Source organism: Neophocaena asiaeorientalis, unplaced genomic scaffold (assembly GCF_003031525.2).
Source record: "Neophocaena asiaeorientalis asiaeorientalis breed wild unplaced genomic scaffold, Neophocaena_asiaeorientalis_V1.1 scaffold649, whole genome shotgun sequence".
Classification (NCBI taxonomy): Eukaryota; Metazoa; Chordata; class Mammalia; order Artiodactyla; family Phocoenidae; genus Neophocaena; species Neophocaena asiaeorientalis.
Genome location: NW_020173202.1, coordinates 2,801,259 through 2,828,217, shown reverse-complemented (window position 1 = coordinate 2,828,217; position 26,959 = coordinate 2,801,259). Strand labels below are relative to the sequence as shown.

The 26,959-nt window shown below is 42.4% G+C and overlaps 2 protein-coding genes across 4 annotated transcripts in view; one reads left to right on the top strand and one right to left on the bottom strand.

Moving 5' to 3' along the window:
- PHF10 (PHD finger protein 10) overlaps positions 1-18,041 on the top strand; it is a 19,663-nt gene extending 1,622 nt beyond the window's left edge. Inside the window, exons 2-12 of one of the 2 annotated variants that reach the window (XM_024744897.1) lie at positions 1,983-2,089; positions 4,544-4,674; positions 5,306-5,383; positions 6,274-6,407; positions 6,498-6,647; positions 7,256-7,365; positions 9,498-9,651; positions 11,550-11,705; positions 16,203-16,311; positions 16,575-16,763; positions 17,857-18,041. In XM_024744897.1, coding sequence (XP_024600665.1) covers positions 1,983-2,089; positions 4,544-4,674; positions 5,306-5,383; positions 6,274-6,407; positions 6,498-6,647; positions 7,256-7,365; positions 9,498-9,651; positions 11,550-11,705; positions 16,203-16,311; positions 16,575-16,763; positions 17,857-17,942 — 1,404 coding nt within the window. In that variant the 3' untranslated portion in view covers positions 17,943-18,041. Of the gene's footprint in view, positions 1-1,982; positions 2,090-4,543; positions 4,675-5,299; positions 5,384-6,273; positions 6,408-6,497; positions 6,648-7,255; positions 7,366-9,497; positions 9,652-11,549; positions 11,706-16,202; positions 16,312-16,574; positions 16,764-17,856 lie in introns of both variants that reach the window. The other variant, XM_024744896.1, reaches the window with a different exon arrangement.
- A 561-nt stretch (positions 18,042-18,602) lies between these two features.
- On the bottom strand, positions 18,603-19,814 carry CUNH6orf120 (chromosome unknown C6orf120 homolog). 2 transcript variants are annotated; one of them, XM_024744902.1, is made up of 2 exons: positions 19,723-19,814; positions 18,603-19,451 (listed from the first exon to the last, which is right to left on the bottom strand). In XM_024744902.1, the coding sequence occupies exon 2, from the start codon at positions 19,405-19,407 to the stop codon at positions 18,853-18,855; it is 555 nt and encodes a 184-aa protein (XP_024600670.1). In that variant the 5' UTR covers positions 19,408-19,451; positions 19,723-19,814; the 3' UTR covers positions 18,603-18,852. The 2 variants fall into 2 exon arrangements, with proteins under 2 accessions (XP_024600670.1, XP_024600671.1); XM_024744903.1 differs by having other exon boundaries at positions 19,649-19,777.
- Between the last annotated feature and the right edge of the window lie 7,145 nt (positions 19,815-26,959).

Genomic DNA, 26,959 nt, shown 5'->3' with positions numbered 1-26,959 from the left:
CCCCCCGAGTACAGGCCCAGCTGCAGGAGCGTGTCTGAAGCAAGTGTGGGACCCCCAGAAACGGGTTTTATCCCAAGGTGGGAGCCGCCTGTGACTCTGAAATGCAGATAGCTGATATCGGAGATTTCGGCAGCCTTAAAGCTTAGGACTTCTGGGTCAATATCGAGGTTGCAAGCGAAGTTCTTTCAACTTAATTGTATTCCGTCATAATATTAGGAGGTATATGTTGCTGTTTGACCTCTCCGATGTTCACCTTATGTTATAGCACATTTGCCTAGAATTTATAATAGTGAATTCAAACACTACTTGTGAAATTGTGGTTTCAGCTTTTCTGAGGACTTCGCATTTTTAACTTTTTGTCCCTTTTTGAGTGTCTAAATTTTTAAGCCAAGGGAAATGTGCTTCAATGGATATTAAAACCCTTAAAGTGCTCAGAAGCAAGTAAAATAGAAATGATACTCAAATGCTTATTGAATATGAAATGTTTCACTTGGGAGAATTACTGTTATGTGTAAGTTTTTGGAGAATGGATTTAGACTGTTCTCCATCTCCTACCTGGTTGCTTTTCTTTATAGGAGTATACAGAGCTCTTCAATTGAATGCTTATTTTGTAAGAACTGAAGAGGAGAATATTCCCCGTTGTTTGCTATTTGGTAAAGAATCTGAGTAAATTCCTAACAGGTGGAGATTTTTTTTTTTTTTTTTTTCGGTACGCGGGCCTCTCACTGTTGTGGCCTCTCCCGTTGCGGAGCACAGGCTCCGGACATGCAGGCTCAGCGGCCATGGCTCACGGGCCCAGCCGCTCCGTGGAGTGTGGGATCCTCCCGGACCGGGGCACGAACCCGCGTCCCCTGCATCGGCAGGCGGACTCTCAACCACTGCGCTACCAGGGAAGCCCAGGTGGAGCCTTTTAATACTTTATAATCATAGCATCAGAATCATATTAACTAACTTTTACTGGGCACTTAATTGTTCGCTAGGCCTTGCTCTAAGGGCTTCCCATGTATTAACTCATTTAATCCCTACATTAGCCAAGTATTGGAAGCAGTATTAGGGTCCCAGTTTTACAGATAAGGAGCTGATCACAGAGGATAACCACTCAGCCCGTGAAGGGCAGTGCCCAGTAAGATTCCAGGCAGTCCAGCTTTGGCATGCTTGACCAACATACTTACTACCTCTGTATTCTTAGAACCGTGGTATTTAACAAAATTGTATTGTCTTAGGAAGCTACATTACCTTGATTTTGTTTTTTAATCTATTTTTTAAAGTCTTAACTAATATGCGATTAAATTAATTTCCTGACACTTGATAACATCATTCATTGCCTTAATGAAACGGTCTAACTTAACAGCCCTTCATATTGTCACGTAGTGGAAGATGTCGCTTAAAATTTTTTTTAAGCCTCTCCTTTTTGGGAGGTATTGTGTGGTGTTATATAGGTTGATGACTCTTATTAGGGTATATTTTTTGCTAAATATTTGCAATGTAAGAAAAAAATTAACAGGATTGATCATCTGTTTTTAGTCCTTTTGTGTTCCCTTTTCACAGGGATATAAGTACCTAAAGTAGCCAGTTAGAATAGTCCAATAAACCAGCTATAAGTTGAGTTCAACACTACGTGATCCGTACATTTTTATCCTAGCTAGGGTAGGAGGATTTGCTTTAATTTCAGAGTATTGCAGCAATTTTATGTGTTTCTCTAAAGCAGGAGGCAGTTTAACCTCTTGGTAAGAAAGCAAAAGTAGATTTAGACTTACAAGTTTATTGAAAATTTTCTTACTTTGATTTGTATTGAAGATTAGTTTTTCCCAGGTCTTGCCCATTCCAGATTCTTGTCCCTCATTAATTATAGTAGGAAGTTAACATTTGTATAGTCCTTAGAAAGCCTTTAAGTTGAGCCTTCTAGCAAGTCTGGGAGGATACATAATTAATCTTTCCTTATTTATTGGTCTTGTTATCTCTTGAATCTTTTAAATGTTTAGGATGATAATGAAGATAATTCAAATGATGGGACCCAACCATCCAAAAGGAGGCGAATGGGCTCAGGAGATAGCTCTAGGAGCTGTGACACTTCCAGTCAGGATCTTGGGTACTGTCATTTTATTGCTTACTAATGTTTTTTGTGGTACGTGTCTTTTCTCTGCATTAGCTCCCTGCTCCCTATCCCCCAGCGCTGGCAAAGGCAATCATTAAAGATTGTAGAATGTTTTTATTGTGTTTTACAACGTGAGAGCCAAGTTGCTTTTTGCTACTTAGTGCAATTTAAACTCAATGTTTCATGTGGTTAAAATACACTTAAATTCACCATTTTAACTATTTTTAAGAGCATAATACAGTGGCATAAATTACACTCACAGTGTTGTGTAACCATCACCACCATCCATTTCCAAAACTTTTACATAATAAAATTCCCATTTCGCGTATCCCCAGCCCCTGGCGGCCACCATTCTACTTTCTGCCATTACGAATTTGCCTATTCTAGGTACCTCATGTAAATAGAATGATACAGTGTTTGCCTTTTTGTGTCTGGCTTAATTTGCTTAGCATAATTTCTTCAAAGTTCATTCATGTTGTAGCTTGTGCTAGAATTTCCTTCCTCTTTAAGGCTGAATTATACTCCATTGCTATAATTATTCTCTGTGTTACGTTTCTCTCTTTATCTGTTGATGGACACTGGGTTGTTTCCACATTTTGGCTGGTGTGGATAATGCTGCCTTGAACATTGGTGTATAAATATATTTGTTCAGACTTCTTTGGGTATATACCTAGGAGTGGAACAGGTGGGTCACGTGGCAATTCTATGTCTAACTTTTTGAGGAGCTGCCAAACTGTTTTCCACAGTGGCTGCACCATTTTATATTCCCGCCAGCAATGCACAAAGTTTCTGACTTCTTCACATCCTTACCAGCTTGTTGTATTTCCTTTTTTTTTTTTTGATAACAGCCATTCTAAAAGGTGTGAAGTGGAATCTTGATGTGATTTTGATTTGAATTTCCATAATGACCAGTCAAATTGAGCGTCTTTTCATGTGCTTATTGGCCATTTGTATATCTTTGGAGAAATGTCTGTCCAAGTTTTCTGCCCATTTTTAAATTTTTTGTTGTTGTTGTTTAGACATTCTTATCAGACATATGATTCGCAGATATTTTCTCCCATTCTGTGGGTTGACTTTTCACTCTGTTGATAGTGTCTTGATACACAGAATCTTTAATTTTGCTCAAGTCCAAATTATTTACTCTTTCTTGTGTTGCACATGCTATGAATCCACTGCTGATTCATATCTAGAATCCATTGCTAAATCTGAGATCATGAAGATTTACCCCTATGTTTTCTTCAAGTTTTCTAGTTTTAGTTCTTACATTTAGGTCGTCCATCCATTTTTAATTAATTTTTCTGTGTGATATGAGGTAAAGGTTCAATTTCATACTTTTGCATTTGGTTGTCCAAATTCCTAGCACCACTTTTGAGAAAACTGTTCTTTTGCCTGTTACTTTTAATTGGATGGATGCATAAGATGGTGTTATATTCTGCCTGTATTATCCACTGATGAAATTTAGAGGTTGAATTGGTCCGGGTCCAGACATCTGTAGTCTTTACTATTCAGGATTGGGGATTGATCTGTAGTGCACTGGGTATGTGGAGTGTATGTACTTTATAGTTCAGTTTATTGAGAAATGGGTTTTTAGAGTTCTGCTTTCTCTGCTGTTTGTGACTCACTGAACAGAAGATGGGAAACAGAAGTTGATTACTTTATCCTTTGGGTGCATGAAATAGTGGCTGTGGGTGCTAAGCCCATGAGAAAGAATTCAGAACTGGTATCACTACCCCGATTTGCAAAAGCTAAAAAACGTTGCCTTTGTTCCTGACAGTTGTGAGACTTTGTTCTTTGTGATATGTGGAAAATGTTATGTCCAGTGTACATTTTTTAAAAAAACATTCATTTATTTTTGGCTGCGTTGGGTCTTTGTTGCTGTGCGTGGGCTTTCTCTAGTTGCAGTGAGTGGGGACTACTCTTTGTTGCGGTGCACGGGCTTCTCATTGTGGTGGCTTCTCTTGTTGCAGAGCATGGGCTCTAGGCATGCGGGCTTCAGTAGTTGCAGCATGTGGGCTCAGTAGTTATGGCTCATGGGCTCTAGAGCGCAGGTTCAGTAGTTGTGGCTCATGGGCTTAGTTGTTCCACGGCATGTGGGAAGAGATCTTTCCAGGCCAGGGGTCGAACCTGTGTCCCCAGCATTGGCAGGCGGATTCTTATCCACTGTGCCACCAGGGAAGCCCTCCAGCGTAATTTTTTGCTTTGGTATTCCAGATGGTTGTTTCTTTTATCTCTCCCTCTTTTGTAATTTCATTGATGCACATGAAATCATAAGAACTTCTTTGTATTACAAAATCATAGAAGACTGAGAATTAAAATAATTAAAATAGTTTTTCCAAATCCTTAAAATATATTCTCAAAAATGTTTAAAAATGAATATCCTTTAAAACAAAAATGATTAAAGTGTTATAAAAGCTACATTTAAGGCATAATACATATTTCTGTGCTTAGCTTTAGCTACTATCCAGCAGAAAATTTGATAGAGTACAAATGGCCGCCTGATGAAACAGGAGAATACTATATGCTTCAGGAGCAAGTCAGTGAATATTTGGGTGTGACCTCCTTTAAACGGAAATATCCAGGTATTAAGTCTTAGTTTATATAACAGATTACATCTAGCTTTTAACTAATAGTAATTCTTGTTGATAGGTTGTCAAGTGCTGAATACTTGAGTACGGATTGTTTATAACGTGTTTTATATTCTTCTGCTGACTGATTTTTATTTGCAGCTTTCATTCGTTCAGCATCTCTCTTATGTCTTGTAAACTGATATACAAGCAAAATGAGGAAGATGAATTTCCTGGAAAAACTTGAGGGAGAAATCCTTTTGTAGCCCCATGAATGAACTAAGGGCTCTGTTTCTTGACTGCTGCTTCTTGGCCTTAGGGATCGAGGTAGCTGCATCAGCTGTATCTGAACTTGGAGAGGCTGTGTTTCACCAGCTAGTTCAGTACAGCTATTTGTCTTACCTTCTGGCTTTGGATTACTCTGTTTTCAGTTTTATTTTACCTTTCATTTTTTTAATTTGTAAGCTTTTTTGTGTAGTCTTTTAATAATAATATTTGGAATATGTAACAGGGAATACTTTTTTAAATCCATGAAGATTTTAACTTTAAACATTTTTTAAAGGTTTTTAAGCTTTTAAAGGTTTTACAAGTGCAAAAGACTATTTTTGATAGTCTTTTATTCTTTTTTTTTTTTTTGGAGATTTAGAGCGACGAGATTTGTCTCATAAGGAGAAACTGTACCTGAGAGAGCTGAATGTCATTACAGAAACACAGTGCACTCTAGGTAATGAACATTAATGAGGCGATACCGGATGAGTATTTATTCTCTTTCCCAAAATATTTTACAGAATTAATAAATAGATTGAATTATTTAAATGCTAAACTGTTAACTTCATTTTTGATTATTGTTAAAATACAGAAGAGAATGATGTTTTATAACAATATCATTTTCTAATAACTTTAACAGAAGTGTCAACGTGTGTGTATGTTTTGTGTGCAAAATTTGTACAGTACTTTTTAAAAGTATTGGTCCTCGTCTCTTAAAAGGCAAATTTTGCTCAATTTTTAGTTATGTATAGTTATCTCCCTGCTTTATTTGTAATTTTCCCTTCATAAATATATTAAGGCAACTTTTTAATATAAAACCATGGGAGTTCATCTCAGCAGTTGGTATAATCTGATGCCATGAGTTCCAGAAGTTGCCTTTGTGATTTATGTGTGGGTGCTGATGCTTTTGGTGAAATTTGAATTGACTCTGTAATATTTCTGGTCTATCAAATTTGAAGACTAAGAACTGAAGTATATACTGAAAAAGTCCGTTTCTCATCTAGTGTCCCATGTTGATTGCCAGTGGTTAGTGTGTGTCATTATTTAGCAGTTGTTTCTAGTAAAGGGATATGTGTTTATATATAGTATGTAGAATCTTAAAAAAGTTTTGGTTGAAAAATTGATTTATTTGCCTTTGCAGCTTTGGTAATCTATTTCTTTTTAATTGTTTGACTTTGTATTATGAGTATTATTTTTTACTATTTTTGAATGTATTAAACTATTTTGCTTTGACTATTGGAAAACTTCTTAAATGTAGAGTAGTTTGAAGGAAAAGCAAATTTTGCAAAGTGGTATGTTCACTTAGCCTTGAAAAAGCTTCTTTACCTTTTCTTTGGTCTGAAATAGGCTTAACAGCATTGCGCAGTGATGAAGTAATTGATTTAATGATAAAAGAATATCCAGCCAAGCATGCTGAATATTCTGTCATTCTTCAAGAAAAAGAGCGCCAACGAATTACAGATCACTATAAAGAATATTCTGTAAGTGTCTAGGTAACCACCATGTTGGTTTGGGGGAATGACGTTTTATAGAGTTAGATGTGACGTCCAACTGTAATATTTTTATTTCAGCAAATGCAACAACAGAACACTCAGAAAGTTGAAGCCAGCAAAGTGCCTGAGTACATTAAGAAAGCTGCCAAAAAAGCAGCTGAATTTAACAGCAACTTAAACCGGGAACGTATGGAAGAAAGAAGAGCTTATTTTGACTTACAGACGCATGTAGGATCTCTTACATTTATTCATCCCTGAGCCTCGCTAATTGCTTGTTACCGTAGGCTACTGAACACCTTTACCGTAGTGTTTCGTACCAGCAGTATGTCCTTTTCTTCCCCAGAACCGAAGCTGTCGTTTTTAATGTGCCTGATACTGTTTGCTTCACTTCTCTGCGTGTGTGTGATATGTCTCTTGCTTTTTGGTTGGCATGCTACTGAAGGAGTCTAGTAGCTGCATAGCATCCTTGTGTGTCCCAGGGGTAGGTATAAGAGACGTCCATAGTCGTTCACGTACTTCTCACCCCTACCACATGAGGTTAAAACTTACAATTTCCGTTTCATAGATGAGGACGTTGAGCTCCAGAGGTTTCATAAGTAGCCCTTAAGTGGTGAGCAGACACACTGCCTTTCCTCAGAAATGACGGCCACGGTAAACAGCCAGACGAACTCACTAGAACTAGGAATACCAACCCCCTTAGGTCATAGCTCCTAACGTCTCTTATATTTTTAGCTTTTGCGGGGAGAAACACGGTAGAGAGCAAGAGGGAGCTGTTTTCCTAAAGCCTTGATTCTTCGCATGGAGTCCGGTGTGTCTTTCTCTTTGTGTTAAACCAGGTTATCCAGGTGCCTCAAGGGAAGTACAAAGTGTTGCCGACAGAGAGAACCAAGGTCAGTTCTTACCCAGTGGCCCTCATCCCTGGACAGTTCCAGGAATATTACAAAAGGTACTTAGTGGTTTTTTGTTTTTTTTTTTTTACCATTAACATCAGTGTTGGTGAGGGACTTCAAAGCCTTGTGTTTGTCTTCTAGAAGTTTTTAGCTCTATAAGCATCACCATAAGATGTATAAGATTTGTGTCAGTCTTTTGTATCTTCTATGGTTCTGTGGTGAAGAATGCTCTCTACAGAACTTGAACATCTGCTGACAAAGCCTGAGGTGCCATCTCACTGCCCACCTGTTTGTGTTTCTGTGGACAGGTGCCAGGGGTTCTCCAGACCTCCATCCTTAAAGTATGGTCCATGGCCCAGCATCGCTGGTGACATGTGGAAGCTTATTGGAAATGCAGACTCTCAAGCACGCCCCCAGACCTTCTGCGTGGGCGTCTGCATTTTCACAGATGTAGAGGGTGTGAAGGAAGGCACAGAGTGGCTGTGGGGAGGCATGGCCACCTGGGAGCTTCTGCTACCCTGGCCTGCCACTGCTTCCGTTCCTGTAGCAAGAACGCTGCTTGTCTCTCCTTTCCAACCTGGATATAACCGAAAACAGGGCCCACAGCATCACTTGTGTCAAAATCTCAGCTTTTACTTCATAAAAAACCTTATGCTTTCTAGGATAGAGAATACTCTTTAGACAGTAGTATTTAAAATAGACTATACGTGCTTCCATGGTGGTGCAGTGCTTAAGAATCCGCCTGCCAATGCAGGGGACACGGGTTCGAGCCCTGGTCCGGGGAGATCCCACATGCCGTGGAGCAGCTAAGCCCATGTGCCACAACTACTAAGCCTGCACTCTAGAGCCCAAGAACCACAACTACTGAGACCGCGTGCTACAACTACTGAAGCCCATGTGCCTAGAGCCCATGCTCCACGACAAGAGAAGCCACAGCAATGAGAAACCCGCGCACCTCAACGAAGAGTAGCCCCCGTTCGCCACAACTAGAGATAGCCCATGCGCAGCAACAAAGACCCGACACAGCCAAAATAAATAAATAAATAAATAAATAAAATTAAAAACAAATAGACTATACAATCACACTATTTGAAAGTCAAACTTAAATCATGGGTCAGCACATTTTCATTTTCTCACTTTGGGCAAAGCACATTATTGAGTGATAGGCCTGTTTCCCAAGCCCTGTGCTTTTTGGTGTGACGTCTTAGGTCAGCGGGATGCTGATCCAGTGTCCTCTCCCTACTGAGGTTCCGAGATCATAGCCGCCTGGTGCGGTCCTGTGGGGCCGGCCCGGACGTCGTCTGCGGGCCGTGTGCGGTCCTGTGGGGACGGTCCTGTGGGGCCGGCCCGGACGTCGTCTGCGGGCCGTGTGCGGTCCTGTGGGGACGGTCCTGTGGGGCCGGCCCGGACGTCGTCTGCGGGCCGTGTGCCGACTGACCTGCTGACCCCTAGTTTCAGATGAAAGAGATGATTACATTTGTTAGAATACATGCTTCACAATTGGTTTAAAAGAATTTGTTGCTGGAAATTTTGTTTCTTAAATAGTATCTTGTACTGTGCACCGCTGTGACTTACCTGTGTTGATTTATTTGATGCTCACGTTCACTCTGTGAGGTGGACTTGTTACCATACCTGCTTTACAGGTGAAGCAGCAGCAGCGCACAGGCAGTGAGGACTCAGGAAAGTGGGAGGGTGGAGGTGCTCAGGCAGGATTCTGTATTGCCACAGTTTCGTCCTTGTCTGCTGACATTTTTTGCGGGGGGAGGGTGTTGAGGGTAAAGGAGAGAGACATAATCTTTTGATAACAAGAATCAAATATACATTTTATATTAGACTGGTGAAAAAATGTTTAGGCTTTTTTTTTATTCCTTGTCCCTATTTGAGTACCAAAATGAAAAAAGTATTTATTGCCTCTAATCATTTTTCGAAAGTATTTGTGGTTAATATTAAGGCTATTATCGTAGTTCAAAATTAGTCCATATATATTTAACAATAAAGGAAAACTGGGGACTTCCCTGGCAGTCCAGTGGTTAAGACTCCGAGCTCCCACTGCAGGGGGCACGGGCATGGGCACGGGATGGAACCAGTTCTCTCCCTGGTTGGGGAACTAAGATCCCGCAAGCCGTGCGGCACAGCCAAAAAAAAAAAAAAAAAAAGGAAAACTGAAAATCCTCTCTCTGAACTATAGGTACTCGCCAGATGAACTGCGGTATTTGCCATTAAACACAGCGCTTTATGAGCCCCCCCTGGATCCTGAGCTCCCTGCTCTCGATAGCGATGGTGACTCAGATGATGCCGAAGATGGTCGAGGTGATGAGAAACGGAAAAATAAAGGCACTTCGGTGAGAACGTTTATCTTCAGTAGGAGGTGTCTCCTTTTCCTTTGAAGTTTTGCTGATAGCTTTCCTGGAGTGTTAAATTGAACTTGTATCACTACCCTCTTTTTGAAAAAGGACAGTTGCATATAAGTTCCAAAAGCTTCCATCAGGAAAAGTTATTGATTGTGTGTGTTGATACGGACTATCTGTGTGTGGCCTTTGGTAAGTTTTATCCTTAAAGTTGCCCCTTTGTGGTTTTCATGAGCAGGTTAGGCAGGGTACTAGACATTGGTTTACAATCTTATGCTTAACCGTCTTGGGTTAGGGGGAGCACATTAACTTGTGTTTCTGTTGCTTAATTAATAGTCTTCGGCCTCTTCTGGGATAATGTTAAGGTTACCAACATGTGCTGTTAGTTAGGTTTTCCTGCATGACTTTTTTTTTGTAGCAAAATGCAATTGCAGGACAGTCGGGAAGTTGATGTGCTCTGTGGAACTGAAGGAGAACAAAGAAGACAGTAGTCAGGGGTTTGATTTTTATTTAGCATGGCATATTAAGCAGCTGGCCGTTTTATATCTTTCTAGCCGACCTGAACGTGGGGTTGTGTTAGCATTAATGGGCACTACACTTTGTCACTAACAGCCTCTAAAACATATTTACTGATACATATCGCATTAAAGAAAGATGCTCTTCAGATACTAAAGTGACGACACTGCTTTTCTTCCGTCACGTTGGTACAGGGGTGCTGTGTTGTGACGAGGGTGTGATGAAGTTGACACTCTCCTACACTGCTAGTGGGAGTGTTGGTTAATACAGCTTTCTGGGAAAGTGTTTTCACAGTCTGTACCAAGATTTTTAACTTCCATGGAATTTGACTTGGCAAATACACTAATAGAATTTATGCGAAGAACCTGATCAGATGGTAACAAAATTTAAAATCCAATGAAGAAATGTCCATTGGCCTGTTATTTTCTATAGCAGAAATTAGAAATATCATGTCCACAGTGGGTTACATATTACATTTACATGGTAGAAATGCAGTTCAAAGAATATTTAATGATGTGATGAAGTGCACATAACACTTAAAAATATTAAAACACAGATGCACACACACATACAGTGTAATTCAGCTTCATGTTTGTGTTTTAAAAAATGAGGGCACACATGTAGGTAGGATGTGTGTGTGTTAGTGTGTGAACCTGGGTATCTGTACAAACACGTAACTAGAAAAGAGATACATCACGTTCCCAGGCGTTGTCTCAGGATATTTACCAGGGTGGTTATGGATAACTTGGTCTTTTCTTTTATAATTTTCATAATTTATATGAATGTAACATTTTTATTCTAATTAGAAAATTTTAAATTAAAAAATGGAGAATTGATTATTGAATGAGCTCCTAAACTTTGAACATGTACAATATGTCTGATACTGTTGTAAATACTTGACGATATTGGCCCTCTGCCTAGTTTAACATTAGGAAGTTACAGGTGTGGGCTTGAAGAACTTCTTTAACAACCTTTATTACTCAGTAAAAATACCCACACTTGGTTAAAGTAGTTTCTTTTTTAAAGAATATTTTTGTGTGAAACAAATATGCTCCCTTGTGACATGGTAAAATGGTGTTGAAGCTGTGTCGTGTAATAATAGCTGAAGTAGATAATTCTGTTACTGTTGACTTAGGTCAGAAAACAAAGTCGATTAAGGTACTTGCTGATATAAATGGAACTAGCTATAATGTAAGATGGATAAATGATTCTTACCATGACTTCTTTCAGTCTCACACTGGAAGATGTTTTCTTAGATTAGAATTCTCTTTTTATTTTTGAATTAATGGAACTTTAAAACTTTTCTTGGATATATTCTGTAGTTTTCGAATCTGCATGAGTTCCAAGGAACCTCTGTTTGTGCCTTTGGCTTGCAGGACAGCTCCTCTGGCAACGTGTCTGAGGGGGAAGGCCTTCCTGAAGGCCAGGAGGAGCCTCTGCAGGGAAGACAGAGGTCCAGGGACAAGGCTGCTCCTCCACGAAAAGATGCTTCCAAACGTTCTGTACTGTCCAAGTCAGTTCCTGGGTACAAGGTAGAAGAAAAAAGCCCCTGACTCAGCTTCCTTCCTGACCAGCCTCTCTCCCTGAAATATTTTAACTCTGAATTTCAAAGTTGTGGAGCTCCTGCCTGCTGCACTTCACTAGCTGTTCTTCTGTGGTGTGTGCCCTCTGTCAGCCTCCCTTCCTTTTTGCTTTATTTTCCTGGTGGCTTTTCTATCACTTTGGCTATGGTTTAGCTTCTGTTTTCTGTATATGTACAATTGATAAGAGAATCTTTTTTTGTTCTTTTAAATAATAACCAGGCAAGTATGGGTTTTTAAGGAGTGATCTAATAGGCAGAACTTTATACTTGTTTCCTCAGACTAAAAAGCATCATGGTCTGATGCTGAAAGCGCCCTGGTACTGGTGAAGCTGGGCCCGCTGAGCCATGCAGTGGGGAGGGAGCCCCTTAGGCCAGGCTGCATTTCTGCAGTGCCTTTCACTAAGAGCCATCTGGGTTCAGTCTAGGAACTCTTGGGTCCACTCACTGGCCACGCTGAGCTAACCCTCTGGTGGAAAACAGTAAAAGTGGTCTACATTGTGGTGGCTTTCAGCCTAACCTTGGCAGGTAGCCTGTGCAGTTCTGTGACGAGGATTTACGCATTATCTAGCAGGTGGTTTGGCTTAGATGTTAACTTGTTAACTTTTGATCCGGTTATTCTCAGAGTCAGGTAGCATGCTGTCAACAATAGGGTTATTTTTATCGGTTCCTCCTTCCGTCTGCCCCTTCCCCTTCAGAGGGTCGGGTGAGCGATGAGTAGCCTTATTCATATATGGGGATTTAAGAGTATCATAAAAGGAGAAGAATTAGCTGCAAGTTTTATGTTTTGAGTGGTAACAGTGAAATATACACTTTTCAGTCTGCTATGTATCAGTATGCTTGTTACGTGCTTATGAAGGGGTTTTGAAGGAGCATTTTAGAGTAAGTTGATCAGAAAGTTTTGCTGAGCGGAGTTGCTGAACACTTGTGTATGTCAGGTCAGGGTTGTGGTGTATAATCCAGAAGCACGGGTTCAAGTGGGCGCTGGCCAGTGTCCCTAGCCTAAGCAGAGCCCTGCTAACAGTCCATTGCCTTTCTTTTCCTGAAGTAAAAAAGCAACTTCACAAATTAGCATATTCCGTATTTAATTAGAAAATGCCTTTACGTCATCAGCTTTCAAGTATATATTTTTTCAGCCCAGCTTCATTCAGCAAGGATGGCTGCACTAGGCTGCAGCCATGTGATTTTTGTCCTTGTTTTACATACATAGATTATCTAATTGTTTTAAACTAAAGATTTAAATTAATGCTTAATAATTGAAAGCAAATGACCTCCAGAGATTAAGTTTTGGAGAGTTGGCCTGCTGTGTTTGCTAACAGTGTGCTTCTGGTCCTGGAAGAGCTTGGAATGGGAGCTGCAGCTCAAAGCACACTGTCAGTGTTACATAGACCTTTCAGAAAGTAAGCCTGGATTAATCATGGGTTAAAAAAGAAAAAATACTGAAACAGATGTTTAGAGGCTGAAAGTGAAGAGCTATTCAATGCTATCATTGATTTAAGGTAGAAGAAATGAACTGATTAACCTAAATTGGTAGTACTCACGGGAGTCTGATACGCAGAATGCATTTTATAATCTGTGAATATTTTTAGTACCTAAAAGTGTTTCAGTTATTTCAGAGTTTGGAACAACCAGTATCTAGACAATACATTAATGTGAACATGTTTATTAAAAGTTACCCTCTCTATGAAAAGTATTAATAAGCCAAGATGTGCCTAAAAATTAGGGTACTTTAAGCTGAAGGTCATATATATAAACATGTTTTAAAATATGGGAGTTAAGAAAAATTATAATGTATTTGATGTCTTGCTTAATAAGATTCACTAGTGCTTGCCCTTAATTTTGTAGGACAGTATTGTTAGGTTACATTAACCTGAAATCGCAGCATAATTATTAGGATTCAGGCCTATGTTAAAAGTATATAATTAAAATCTATACTATATTAATGCTAACATGGAAGTCTCACTATCTTTGGTGGTTTTTCAAGCAGGAAAATAAGTGTATTGTGAGCCTTTTATTTGAGATGCTGAGAACTCTTAGGGAGATTATTTTTTCTTGTCAGTAGTGAAATTTTGATGTTGTGCTGTTAGGAAGTAGGACTGTCTCCATCAGACATGTATGGAGGGTTCCGTTTATTAACCTTCAGAGAGTTCCATACACTGTTCCCTTCCTCCACACCACTGCAAAGCCCGAGAGACGAGCTTCCCAGTCAGCGATTGGTACCCGACGTGTACAGTCCTCCACGTGAGCAGTGTGGCTTCTGAGAGAGCTCAAGAGTGCTTGAGTGAACAAAGTATTTTCTTATATTGAGCTGTGGCATATCATCATAGAAAATGCTGCAAAGCTCTCTCTCTCTCTGTCTCTCTCCCTCTCCCTCCCTCTCCACCCGTCTCTCCCTCTTTTCATCAAGACGAAGACTATTGGGTAAGAAAAATTTTAAGTGGTTTAACAAAACATTATGATTTTAAGCTTAGAAGTAAACCTAGAATTTTCTTGGTATCCCTTTTATCATAGGTGTTCAATGTATATTTTAATGATTGTAGAACTTGAACTGCTCTAGAATGTGAATGACTAGCTTTGTGTTTTATTCTTTTGGATTTTTTGTAAAGGATCTCCTATGAGGAGTTCTTGATTTAGATTTCAATACTGTGTGGTTACTTCCTTGACTTTACTGAAAAATATTAAAGTACTTAGTATGCCAGTATCTAACTTGAACTACAAGTATTAAATAAGTGTATCTTTTACATTTAGTGCAGGTACCGTAACCAAAAGATATTTCTTTTTTTTGGTGGATTGATAGGTAGCTTTCTGCTGTATATTATGGCGGTTACAGATTTGATCATAACTGAACCAGAATTTGGATCATAGAAGTGCACTTCCTAGCTATTTTTTATTTAGGAATGAGAACCTTTTATGCTTAGAATGTAGCAGTGACAACAGAGGGTAACTACACTGCAAGACTTAAGAGGTTTGAGCATGTGACACTATCCTTCTCTTGGGGAGCAGGGTATAAAGATACACAGGAGATGGAGAATAGTCAACAGTAAAGTTTTATATGTATGTTTTAACTTCCATGATATTTATTATTTTGTAGAGACATTTGTGATTGTTTAGAGTTATTGTTTTTATAATATTTATGTATAAGGTTGACTTTTTTTTAAATAAATAAGCCAAAAATTATTTTTGAATGCCTCTGTCATCTTTTGTAGAGAAAGATAATTAAAAAAATTTTAAAAAACCTAAAGAATTCAGAACAAATTAGGCTGTGCAGGTTTTGAAGGTGGCAGTGAGACATTTCAAAGCTGGAATAATACAGTATGCAAAGTTGGAATTTTGTTTAGGCTCCTCGTTTGTTCAGTAGCTTAGGAAAGGGAAACATAAGATGCATTTGGCTGGGTTGTATTAAACAGAAATACAATATTTCTATTTAAAATGCCTTTTCTCCCAGTTTTTATATAAATGAATGAATGAATGAGTGAGTGAGTGAGTAAACATGCCCCTGGCCCCCATTTCCTACCTGGCCCCGGCTTGCTCTCCTTTCCTACCACTGCCCCATGTTCATGTGGAGCCAGTGAATATCGTGTTACTACGGTCGAGGCTGTGATCTTCCAATGTCCCCTTTCCCCTCCCGATTTCAGGTGTAGTGAACCTTCTTCTTTGTTCTTTTCCATGTGTTGCCACGTGTTTTCTTAAAGCCCAGATGCCTTCATTGGATAGTGCCTGTTTTTAATCTGAAAAATGAATGGTACTTAAAACATAGGGTGTCTGCATACTTTTAAGTGATAATTTCATATTTTGCCTGTCTGAGAACTACTTTTTCATGTTTTGTATGTCATAGTGAATGCTTTTCCTCTTAAATATAGGCTCTTTTATTAATGTATTAGATATGCAAAGGGAATAATCACACAGACCTTTTTTGCACACGATTGTATGCTGAGACATCTTGCAATTAAAAATGTTAAAACATTGATTTTGTAACTTAGATTTTATAGATCTAGTTTCGCAACTTTGGAGAATATCAGGTTTTTTAAACAAGATGAGCATATAAGCTGCTTACAATGGAGTCTTCCCTTTGGGAACAAGCCTAAAACTTCCGTGTAGTGGTCACTCAGTACTTGGATTTTTCTCTTTCAGTTAATAGTGCAGTTTGACATGTATTAGTCTTCCCTTCCAGTTCATTATACGGATCTAACTGGGCATGTAGGGAGTGTAGAATGCTGTATCTAATCCTAACATGAGATCATGCCATTGACAAAATTTAAAAATGAAATCTAAGGCTTTAGTCGGTAGGCTGTTGTATGTTGAAGGCAGATTCATGTCAGGTTATGTCCTTCAAAAAGGTCCTCATTAGCAAGTTAACCAGAGTAAAGATAAGGCAATACAGTGATAATTCCTTTTGAACCCATAGTAAGTTCTTCTGGCATGAATTTATAGCCCTCTTCTACCCTTCCAGCCAAAGGTCATTCCAAATGCTCTATGTGGAATTTGTCTGAAGGGTAAGGAGTCCAACAAGAAAGGGAAGGCTGAATCACTTATACACTGCTCCCAGTGTGATAACAGTGGTAAGTATTGACATGTCTTCACATTTTAACCACCCTATTTGTTGCTTCGAAAACTAGGATTCTTAGTTGTCAGCTAGACTTGAACCAAAGAATCATCAAATATATAAAGTCCATGTATTTTTTTCGACTTTGTGTTTTCGTTCCTCTTTGGCAGTTAAACATTGTAGCCATTCTTGAGACGTCCAAGCAAACTAGCATTTTATTATGCCATATTAAGTTACAAATTCTTGTGTGAAATACAACTAATACTGGTTTTGGTTTAGGCCATCCTTCTTGCCTGGATATGACCATGGAGCTTGTTTCTATGATTAAGACCTACCCATGGCAGTGTATGGAGTGTAAGACTTGCATTATATGTGGACAACCCCACCATGAAGAAGAAATGATGTTCTGTGATGTGTGTGACAGAGGTTATCATACTTTTTGTGTGGGCCTTGGTGCTATTCCATCAGGTAAAGATTAAAAAAGAAGGAATGTTATCTCTGAGTGGAAGGTCTCTTCCAGCTTTTTTTTTTTTTTTTTTTTTTTGAGGCTGCATGAACAGCATAATCACCTGACGGGCCTGGAGATCCTTTTATTCACAAGAAGTGACCAAAGCTGTGATCATGTCCACCTGTTTTTCATCCTTAGACAAGCTGACTAAAGGACAAGTGAGACATCAGACTGCCTCTAAGTTTTGGAAGTAGAGCTCAGTGTATATAGATTGAGGCAGTGTTCTACTGAAATAGCTACAGGAGTAGCATCCATTTGTTTCAAAGCCTTGATTTTGTAAGTCATCTAGAAACGTAACAGAAGCTGCGCCTTTATACAAATTAAACCAGATTTTTGTAAGTTGAGGCAGCATAACAATTCCAGATAACCAGAATGAACAGAATCAGAGAGTAAATCACAGTAATCGGACTAAAACATCACACGCATAGTTGTGTAACTTTAGAACTTCTTTGCATGGGTGACACCGTCTCATACTTTATAAAATACGTGCCTAGGTTTCCTGGGACTTGTTGAGATGCAAGCGACTTACTTATTCAGACTTGTTCAGTGATTGAGATCAAGTATGTTGTAGGGCTCATCACAGTGCCGTCAGACACTTGACACGCTTTACAGGGCTGTGTGAGTGCAGCACACCAGCACTTGAGAGGATGCCAGGAGCGCACAGCTGCCGCTGAGCAGCACGGGCTGAAAATAAGCGAAAGTCAGTAACAGGTTTTATATTGGGATTTGTATGCTTGAACTTTTAGCGTATGATAGTGTTTGAATTTCAGAAAGGATTTTAACTGTTGAAAGGTCCCTACCATTATTTAGTTCCTCCCATGACCCCTTCCCTCCCCCTGTGCATTTCACTCACAGGGCATTGATGACACGGATTACCTTAAGGGAAGTTTGCATTTTTCTCCTTAAATTAAGGAACTCCTTAGTGCCCGTCCCACCAGAAATCCAGTGAGGATTATCAATAGCCGTTGCCAAAGAAGGAGAGCTAACTGGGTTTAAAATTCAGTCCTAAAAAGTTAAATTTCATCCTGTATTAACTAACAATTTTTCTCCTAGGTCGCTGGATTTGTGACTGTTGTCAGCAAGCCCCCCCAACACCCAGGAAAGTGGGCAGAAGGGGGAAAAACAGCAAAGAGGGATAGTTTTTGACCCCAATACTGTAATGTGCATTGAAATGAAGTATTTGGTGCCAATTTACGACATTCTCATTTTTATGCCAATAAAAGATTTCTGAAACTGTGTGCTTAAAATCTGCAAGTTCATTCATTTTGTTATAAGCTACTCTTACCCTTGAAACCAATTTCAGGTAGAAGAATAGTTCCATCTCCCAAAAGGTCTTTATCTTAGTACCCCGTCTCTTTCCAGAAATTCAGTGGTAATATCATGCAGCTTAATTTGAAACACTTTATTTCTCCGTTAGCCTAAAAGTTACTATTATTTTCATGTAACTTTCCTAATCTGTATCCTTTCTTGTCTACCATGGGTAGCATAGCAAAGTTATTTAATAACGGAAGACTTTTAATAGGAGCCCAAGATGATAAAATTACAAATGACCTGATGAGATTTGGTGCGGGTGGGTTTAGAACTGTCTTTAACTGGGACCTGCCTACCAGGAAATCCTGTTTGGACAGGAGGTGCTGTCCCTGCTTGGGGTGTAGGCATGGGACTTTAGTCCATGCTCAGGCAAGTGTGCAGAAATCATTACGTTTCAGACTTGCTTTTAGTTAACTCTTCAACGCTGACACTTTGTAACTTCGTAAGTCACTGCAGTCGTGTTTAGTCACCTGACAGACTAATCAAAATGGGGTTGAAACATTTTATTATGCATACTCCTTTTACAGGAATTTTGATGTTTAGAAAGAAAATAAATGTCGTGCTTGATGCTTTTCATACTTCTGGGGTGACTGAGGTAACAAAACTGTATGGCTTTATTCTTCCATCCCCCATCTAGGAAAGGTAGCCAGAATTCCAGCCAGGTACAAGTAGGTTCACGGCGAACTGCACTCGGCTCCACAGATTAAGGGTATTATACCCCACAGTATGTTCAAAGAATCAGAAAAGAATTTCAAGCACCAATTTCAAAATACTAATTAATATCGTCCAAAGAACAGATTCCTCTTCCTGAGACGCATCTTCTGGAGCATAAGCCTGCTTCCGACTCGTATCTGTACCGTCTGAATAAGCAGCCTCACCAAAGGCGTGCTGTTCGATCGTTGTATCATAATACACTTTCATTTCAAACTCACTCTCGTGGTGAGACGGATGTCCATAAATCCCTATTCCCACGGGGCGCTGGAAGTGTGCTGGTATGAAAACCACGTCCTGGCCACAAGTGACAGACTGTAACTCGTAGTCGTCAAAGCTCGGGTGCAGGGTGCTATCGGATACATACAGGTCCGCATCACCTTTCAAGCTCTGCATCTTAAGAACTATCTTTCCCTCATGATTTAACCTCAAATAGCTGTAATTCCCAGCTCCTATCTGACCCTGAACAACGTGCAGAAGGATCCATTCTTCTGGAACTTCCTCCTCGTCAGAGGCGTTCAACGAGGAGACAGCCTGAGACGCCAGCAGCAGCAGCAGAGCGCTCTTCCACGGAGCTGCCATGACTGGGGCGCCTAGTGCGGTGCCTTCCTCATCTGTGACTTGTCCTGCGGACACACGACAGCGGGAGGACACGCTGAGCGCGTCCGGAGCCGCAGACTGCGGGCGGGTCCCGGCCACCTCGGCGGCCCGCCCCGCGCTGCCCCCGCCCCGCCCCCGGCCCGGGGAGGGGACCCGCGGGGAGGAGGACGCGCGCGAAGGCGGGGCGGGAGGGGCAGAGGAGGGGAGTGGGCCGGGGACCCACCGGGCGCGGGGTCGGGCGGAGGGTCCGCCGGGGTGGGCGCGGGCGGCAGGTCCGGTATCCGCCCCTGGACTCACCTCCACTCCCCGCAGGCGCCGCGCCGGGAGCATGAGGACCGGGCGGCCGGGCCGGAGGAGCCGGAAGTGAGGCGCGCCCGGAAATAAGGTGTCCGGAGGTGGCACGGCGCCCGAAAGTGAGGAAAGCCGGTAGTTGGCCGGCGCCCGGAAGTGAGGCAAAGCCCGGAAATGAGGTAGTGCGTAGACTCCGGGTTCTCGCGAGAATGGCGAGGTGGTGAGGGCGCCGAGCTGCGGGGGCTCGTAACCAGGGCGACGGGGGCGGGGCGCTGGCCCTACGCCGCAGGGTGCTCACCTGGATTGCGCGTCCACTTGGCGAGTCCAGCGTCAGGTCCCAGAGGGTCCCCAGGTGAGAAACAGGTGCGCCCGAGGGACCGTTGTCCGGGCGCCTGTTACCTGTTCTCTCTTTCTCTTAACTGTGTTACTTCTCGAAATGCTCCTAAGAGAGGCTTCAGACTGAAGTTGTATTCATATTCAGCATTTATTTTGTTAATTTGGAATATGGTGTTAATGGACGCCTGTTGGCCATTGGAAAAGATTCTCCCAAGAAAGATTATGTGCATTTTAGTATCACACTTTCGTGTTGATTCCAATTCCTGTGTTTCATTTTAGAACTTAATGGATCACTTTTGTGGAAACAGGTGGAGTGTAAATATTAAAAACAGGCAGTGACCCTTGTGCTCCTTTCTACAGAACCTGAACTCTGCTAAGCAGCTACAAGATGTGGGTTCGTCATGTTGCTAAGGAGATTGTCATGTGTTGGGTGAAAGAATATGTCTGTTGCCGCATTGAATAGTTACATTTGCTTTCACCTTTGGGCATGTAAAAGAGACATGACAGACTTAAGGCTGATTATTTTGGGGGGGTTGGTTTGCCTGAAGTTAGGAGAAATTGTATCCAGGTGGGTAGTTACTGGTTTGGGTTGATGATGAGATGGCACTAGTGGACCTCAACACTTCCTCCTGCAAGAAGTATCTGGTTACCTGTGACACGCGCTGAACCGGGGCTGTTCCGAGTTTAACATTTTCCTGTCAAGAAAGCATATCAGACTGGAATACAAGGAAGTGTGTAGGTTATAGAGATACATCTGGATCTGTTTTAAATCATTGGAAAAGATTGACTTTAAAACTTTAGCATCGTTACTGCTATTGGTAGTCAGTGATTTGTGCTTGCCTAACAAGTCATGGTGGTGTGGACTGAAAAAAATGCACAACCTAAAAGCTGAGAGTTATGTTTTATTCGGTGGACATTCTGAGGACTTCAAGCTCAGGAGACAGGATTCTCAGATAGCTCTGAGGGATGGCTACGAAGAGGCAAGGGGGAAGCCAGGATATGTAGGAATTTTTGTAACAAAGACCAGGTAGTTGGAACATCAAAAGATTACTGTTAATTAGAGAAAACCGGATATCTCAAGTTAAGGAATTTAGTGTTTTTCTATGTATGGGAAGATGCAAGAGTCTGGGCTCACTGAAATCCTTCCTTTGATATGCACTTCAGCTATCTGGGGCCAGTATCCTGTGTTTTCTCATCCTGAGTCCCCTCAGGGTGCACCGTTGGGTTGCTGTAATGTGATGGTTTGATGGCTGCAACATCCTGTGTTTACTGATATGGCAGACAACTTTCTTCATTCACGTGGCATAGAAGTACAGAATTTGTGTTTCAAGAACCACAGGTTTGTAAAATCAGGCTTTACTCAGCCTGACCAACAGAAAGAGTATATCAGTTTTATTTTTAATGAAAGCAGCTAAATATAAAGAGTAGTAATACCTTTTAAAGTGTTTAATAACTTAGGAAAGGACTTAAAAGTCACGGGAATGCCTGAGTATAATTTGGTAGTGTTCCCGTACCTCCGTGATCAGCCATTGCTCCATTTTTATACTAGTTCTGTCCTCAAAGGAGCTAGAATTAGAACCTGTCTCTGGTTCTGGCGAACGTGTAGAACTTTATATTTTCTTTTGCTACAAAGTACGCCATTAAGGGTACTTTAATTATGGTGCCTGTGGGCACTCAACCTGCTATCTGACTACCACACTGTGTTTTCCTAACTCAAGAATAAATTGGCACATCTCTGGCTGGCTTAGCTGCTAAAAGAGAAAGATTATGATCTTTTTTACTCAAAGTGGAGTAGTTTTCTCTTTCTAAAAAATATACATATACACATTTATACAAAGGAAAATAAAACAGAAGGAGATGCGCAAGGTTTTAACAGTGGTGCCCTTGTTTTTTTTTCTAGTCTGGATTTTCTAATTGTGTGCAGCTTACATGCTCTGCTGTATCAGTGGAAGGGTCTTGAATATACAGCCTCTAGCTGTCTGGGAGTTACTGACTTAACTTTACAACAATGGTCTCTCTAGCAGCCACTGTCTCCAGATTTTCCTAAGGTGCTTCTGTAGCCTGAGATACACGAGAACCTCATTAGAAACGAACTGTAGTGTGCCCTCTCAGACTTGTTCCTGTGATGCGCATACTGGACTCTTACATTGATTTTCCCCGGGGAAGACACAGCAAGGAGGGGAGGTAGGGAGGGAAAGGCCAACTCTATTATTTTTGCATTGTTTAAATATTTTGCATTGTATTGCTTTTGTACATGAAAAAGGTTAAAGGATTTCTGTCGGTGTGGGTAGACTAGTGCAGAAGCAAAGGACCCTGACAGATAATAGCATGCTTCCTGCCCACAGGGTCCTTGTGGCTGTTCAGGCCGGATGCCACTCCTCAGCATCTCTCCACCTGGTGGTTCCCTCCTCATGGTTTTCTGGGCTGGGCTTGTAAGTGGTCTGCATTGCTTATCCCACATACTCCCTGCCCCTGCTGCCCTGGCCAGAACTCAACCACGTGGTGGCACTTAGCTCCAAGGAAGCTGGGTCTTGTAGTTTCCAGAAGGGAAGGGAATGGCTTGGGGAACAGGGGCAGCCACCGTTATCAGACTAAAGCCAGAAGTCTGCTTCGGCTCTGAGCCCACAAGCAGAACCCATCTCCCCGGGGCACAACCTGGGCAGGGCGTCCAGCGGGACACAGAGGACTCTCAGCATGCACTGCTCTCCCCGTCAGCCCCGGACGTGGTTCCTCAGGGTCCAGTGACCCATGAACTGCTCCCCCTCCAGAGACTCTCCCCTTCCTAAGGGAGACAGGTCCATAGCAGTGCTGAAATCAGGTGGAGTGGGTGTTGGAGGAGTTTCCCAAGTGGACCCTGACTCTGCTGCCTGGGGACCGGACGGCTGTTTTCTGAAGCCTTTGGTCCTCCCCACAGACCTTCCCCTCCATGGCCTCGTGTAAAGTGGTCTGTGAGGAGGGGGCTGCCGTGGTCCCCCTCCTGCAGCCGTGAAGATGGGGGCCCGGAGACGCTCAGTCCTAAGCAGTCAGCCGTCGTGCCTGCTGTGCCCTTTCTCTGGCCTCCTGGCTCTCCCAGGAGCACGTGGGCTCCTGGCTCTGTTCGTCCTGTCAGCTCCGCCTGCCAGCCGGCAGCTCTACCTCAGTCCCGCCGGGTGTGCTGTTCAAGCCCGACTTTTTCTTTTCTTTGTGCGTACTTGCTCTCTTGTGTCTCTTGAAACTGAATGGCTGAGACCTGGAGGTTATGTGGAACTAAAGGCTTGAGTGGGAAGGTAACCATCCTTGACCCTGACCTTCCCGGGAAGGCTGAGTCTAGATGGTCCCTGGTCTCTTGGGAGCTTTGAGGGGCAACCCATTCCAGTTTGCCTCCCTGAAGCCCCCAGGCTTCTGGATACTTTCTGTTTCCACTCGTTTCTGCTTGCTTGAGCCAACTTTAAGTGTGGGCTACCAATGCTGGTTCTTTCCCATCATTTCCTTGAGGGCTACAGGATCAGAGAGAGGGGTCTGCCTTCCGGGTCATTACAAAGTGGAGTTTAACCAGATGCTCCGTCGCCGTGGACCACCTGCATACCGTGTTCTGGTGCGTCTGGGCAGGCTTTTGCAAATAATCTCACGTTTCAGTGCCTGACACAGTAGAAGTTCGTTTCCTGCTTTTCACCACCCCAGCCCAGTGCTGCTGGTCAGGTGAACCCTACTGGGTAGCAGCTCAGGTGACCAGGTGCTTTCCTCTAAGCGCCCTCTCTTGATGTTCCGGTGGACGGAGGCTCGTGCCGGTGGGGCCGAGCCTGTGCGTAGGGCTGCAGCTTCTCCCTGCATTCAGCTGGGTTGTGTGACTTCCAGAGAGGCCGGGGAATGTGGTTTGGCTGTCGGGAGAAAGTGGAAGGGGTTTTTTGGTGAAAAACTAGCAGGAGAAGGCGTACTAGGAGGCCGCAGAATTCGCGTCTCTGCACAGCCAGGGCACCTACCAGGCACTGGTGGGGGACCACGGACACCAAAGGGGATGGGAGGAACCCCGAGCGACTGGTTGTTTCAATTATAGTTTTATTTTTCCTAATATATTTTTTATCTTTCTAAGTTTATTTTGTTTTCTATTCTTTGATATTGTACTGCTTCTTTCCTTCTTTCTTTCTTTCTTTCTTTTTCTTTCTCTCTTTCTCTCTCTCTCTCTCCCTCCCACCCTCCCTCTCTTTCTCTCTCTTTCTTTCTTTCCACAAAGCTTGTGGGATCTCAGTTCCCAGACCGGAGGTCAGGCCCGAGTGCCTGTGGGGGGAGCTCCGAGTCCAAACTGCTGGACTGACAAGAGAACCTCAGACCCCAGGGAATATTAATTGATGTGAGGCCTCCCAGAGGTCCTCATCTCAGCACCAAGACCCGGCTCTATCCAACTGCCTGCAAACTCCAGTGCTGGACGTCTCAGGCCAAACAACCAGTAAGACAGGAATACAGCCCCACCCGTCAGAAAAAAAAAAAATGACAGGAAAATATGTTACAGACGAAGGAGGAAGGTAAAAACCTACAAGACCACATAAATAAAGATGAAATAGGCAAGCTACCTGAAAAAGAATTCAGAGTAATGATAGTAAAGATGATCCAAAATCTCGGAAACAGAATGGAGAAAATACAAGAAACATTTAACAAGGATCTAGAAGAGCTAAGGAGCAAACGAACAGTGATGAACAACACAATTACTGAAATTAAAAATACTCTAGAAGGAACCAATAGCAGAATAACTGAGGCAGAAGAACGGATAAGTGAGCTGGAAGGTAAAATGGTGGAAATAAGTGCCAGGGGGCAGAGTAAAGAATAAAGAATGAAGAGAACTGAGGACAGTCTCAGAGCCTCTGGGACAACGTTCAACACACCAACATTCAAACTATAGGGGTCCCAGAAGAAGAAGAGAAAAAGAAAGGGTCTGGGAAAATATTTGAGGAGATTATAGTCAAAAACTTCCCTAACAGGGGAGAAAGGAAATAGTCAAGTTCAGGAAGTGTACAGAGTACCATATAGGATAAACCCAAAGAGAAACACACCAAGATACATATTAATAAACCATAAAAATTAAATACAAAGAAAAAATATTAAAAGCAAGCGAAAAGCAACAAATAACATACAAGGGAATACCCATGAGGTTAACAGCTGATCTTTCAGCAGAAACTCTGAAAGCCAGAAGGGAGTGGCAGGACGTATTTAAAAATGATGAAAGGGAAGAACCTACATCCAAGATTACTCTATCCAGCAAAGAGCTCATTCAGATTTGATGGAGAAATTAAAAACTTTACATACAAGCAAAAGCTAAGAGAATTTAGCACCACCAAACCAGCTCTACAACAAATGCTAAAGGAACTTCTCTAGGCAGGAAACTCAAGAGAAGGAAAAGACCTACAAAAACAAACCCAAAACAATTAAGAAAATGGTAATAGGAACATATACATAGATAACTACCTTTCTATCCTGTTCCATTGATCTATATTTCTGTTTTATCTTGTTCCTTCATCTGGTACGTAGCCCTCTGCCTTTTCATCTTGTCTAACTTTCTGTGAATGTGGTTTTTGTTCCACAGGCTGCAGGATTGTAGTTCTTCTTGCTTCTGCTGTTTGCCCTCTGGTGGATGAGGCTATCTAAGAGGCTTGTGTAAGTTTCCTGATGGGAGGGACTGGTGGTGGGTAGAGCTGACTGTAGCTCTGGTGGGCAGAGCTCAGTAAAACTTTAATCCCCTTGTCTGCTGATGGGTGGGGCTGGGTTCCCTCCCTTTTGGTTGTTTGGCCTGAGGCGACCCAACACTGCTCCTACCTGGCTCTTTGGTGGGGCTAATGGCGACTCTGGGAGGGCTGACGCCAAAGAGTACTTCCCAGAATTTCTGCTGGCAGTGTCCTTGTCCTCATGGTGAGACACAGCCACCCCCCGCCTCTGCAGGAGACCCTCCAACACTAGCAGGTAGGTCTGGTTCAGTCTCCTATGGGGTCACTGCTCCTTCCCCTGGGTCCCGATGCGCACACTGCTTTGTGTGTGCCCGCCAAGAGTGGAGTCTTTGTTTCCCCCAGTCCTGTCGATGTCCTGCAATCAAATCCCGCTAGCCTTCAAAGTCTGATTTTCTAGGAATTCCTCCGCCCGTTGCCGGACCCCCAGGTTGGGAAGCCTGACGTGGGGCTCAGAACCTTCACTGCAGTGGATGGACTCCTGTGGTATAAGTGTTCTCCAGTGTCTGTGAGTCATCCACCAGCAGTTATGGGATTCGATTTTATTGTGATGGCGCCCCTCCTACCGTCTCATTGCGGCTTCTCCTTTGTCTTTGGATGTGGGGTATCTTTTCTGGGGAGTTCCAGTGTCTTCCTGTCGGTGACTGTTCAGCAGTTAGTTGTGATTCCAGTGCTCTCGCAAGAGGGAGTGAGCGCACGTCCTTCTACTCCACCATCTTGAACCCTTCGTCGTTTTTTATTTTTTAATTGTGTTTGGTAACCTGCAATCCATCTGAAATTCAGTTGTTTTTGCTATTATTTCCCAAGTGTTTGTCTAGTCCCTGAAAATTAAAATGGTCTGTTTCTTATACTCAGGGTGATATTCCTTCATACTGTATCCCAGCTCAGCTGTCTGTCCAGAGTTCTGTCCTGGGCTCTGCTCAGCCTGTTGGTTAGAATTAGTTGGGATGGGCTGCAACTCAGTGCAAAGGAAAGCCACGTCTATGTCCTGGGAGAGACCAGCCCAAACCGTGCATTTGGTCCCAAGGGTTGGCGAATCCTCTTGGGGCTCAAGTCAGAATAACTAGGGTGAGTAGGTTTGGAGGTGGCAGCTCCGGGCATGGTCACCTGCCGCCGTGGGCGTAGATGCCAAGCCACCGAGGTGGCCCTGAGTGGCAGACCACAAACGCACGCTCCTCCCCTCAGTGTGTTTCCTTCTCTGCTGAGGCAATGCTTTC

Bases quoted from the DNA above. Each gene is read 5' to 3' on its own strand.
- CUNH6orf120 (XM_024744902.1), bottom strand. From the start codon at position 19,407: ATGGCAGCTCCGTGGAAGAGCGCTCTGCTGCTGCTGCTGGCGTCTCAG.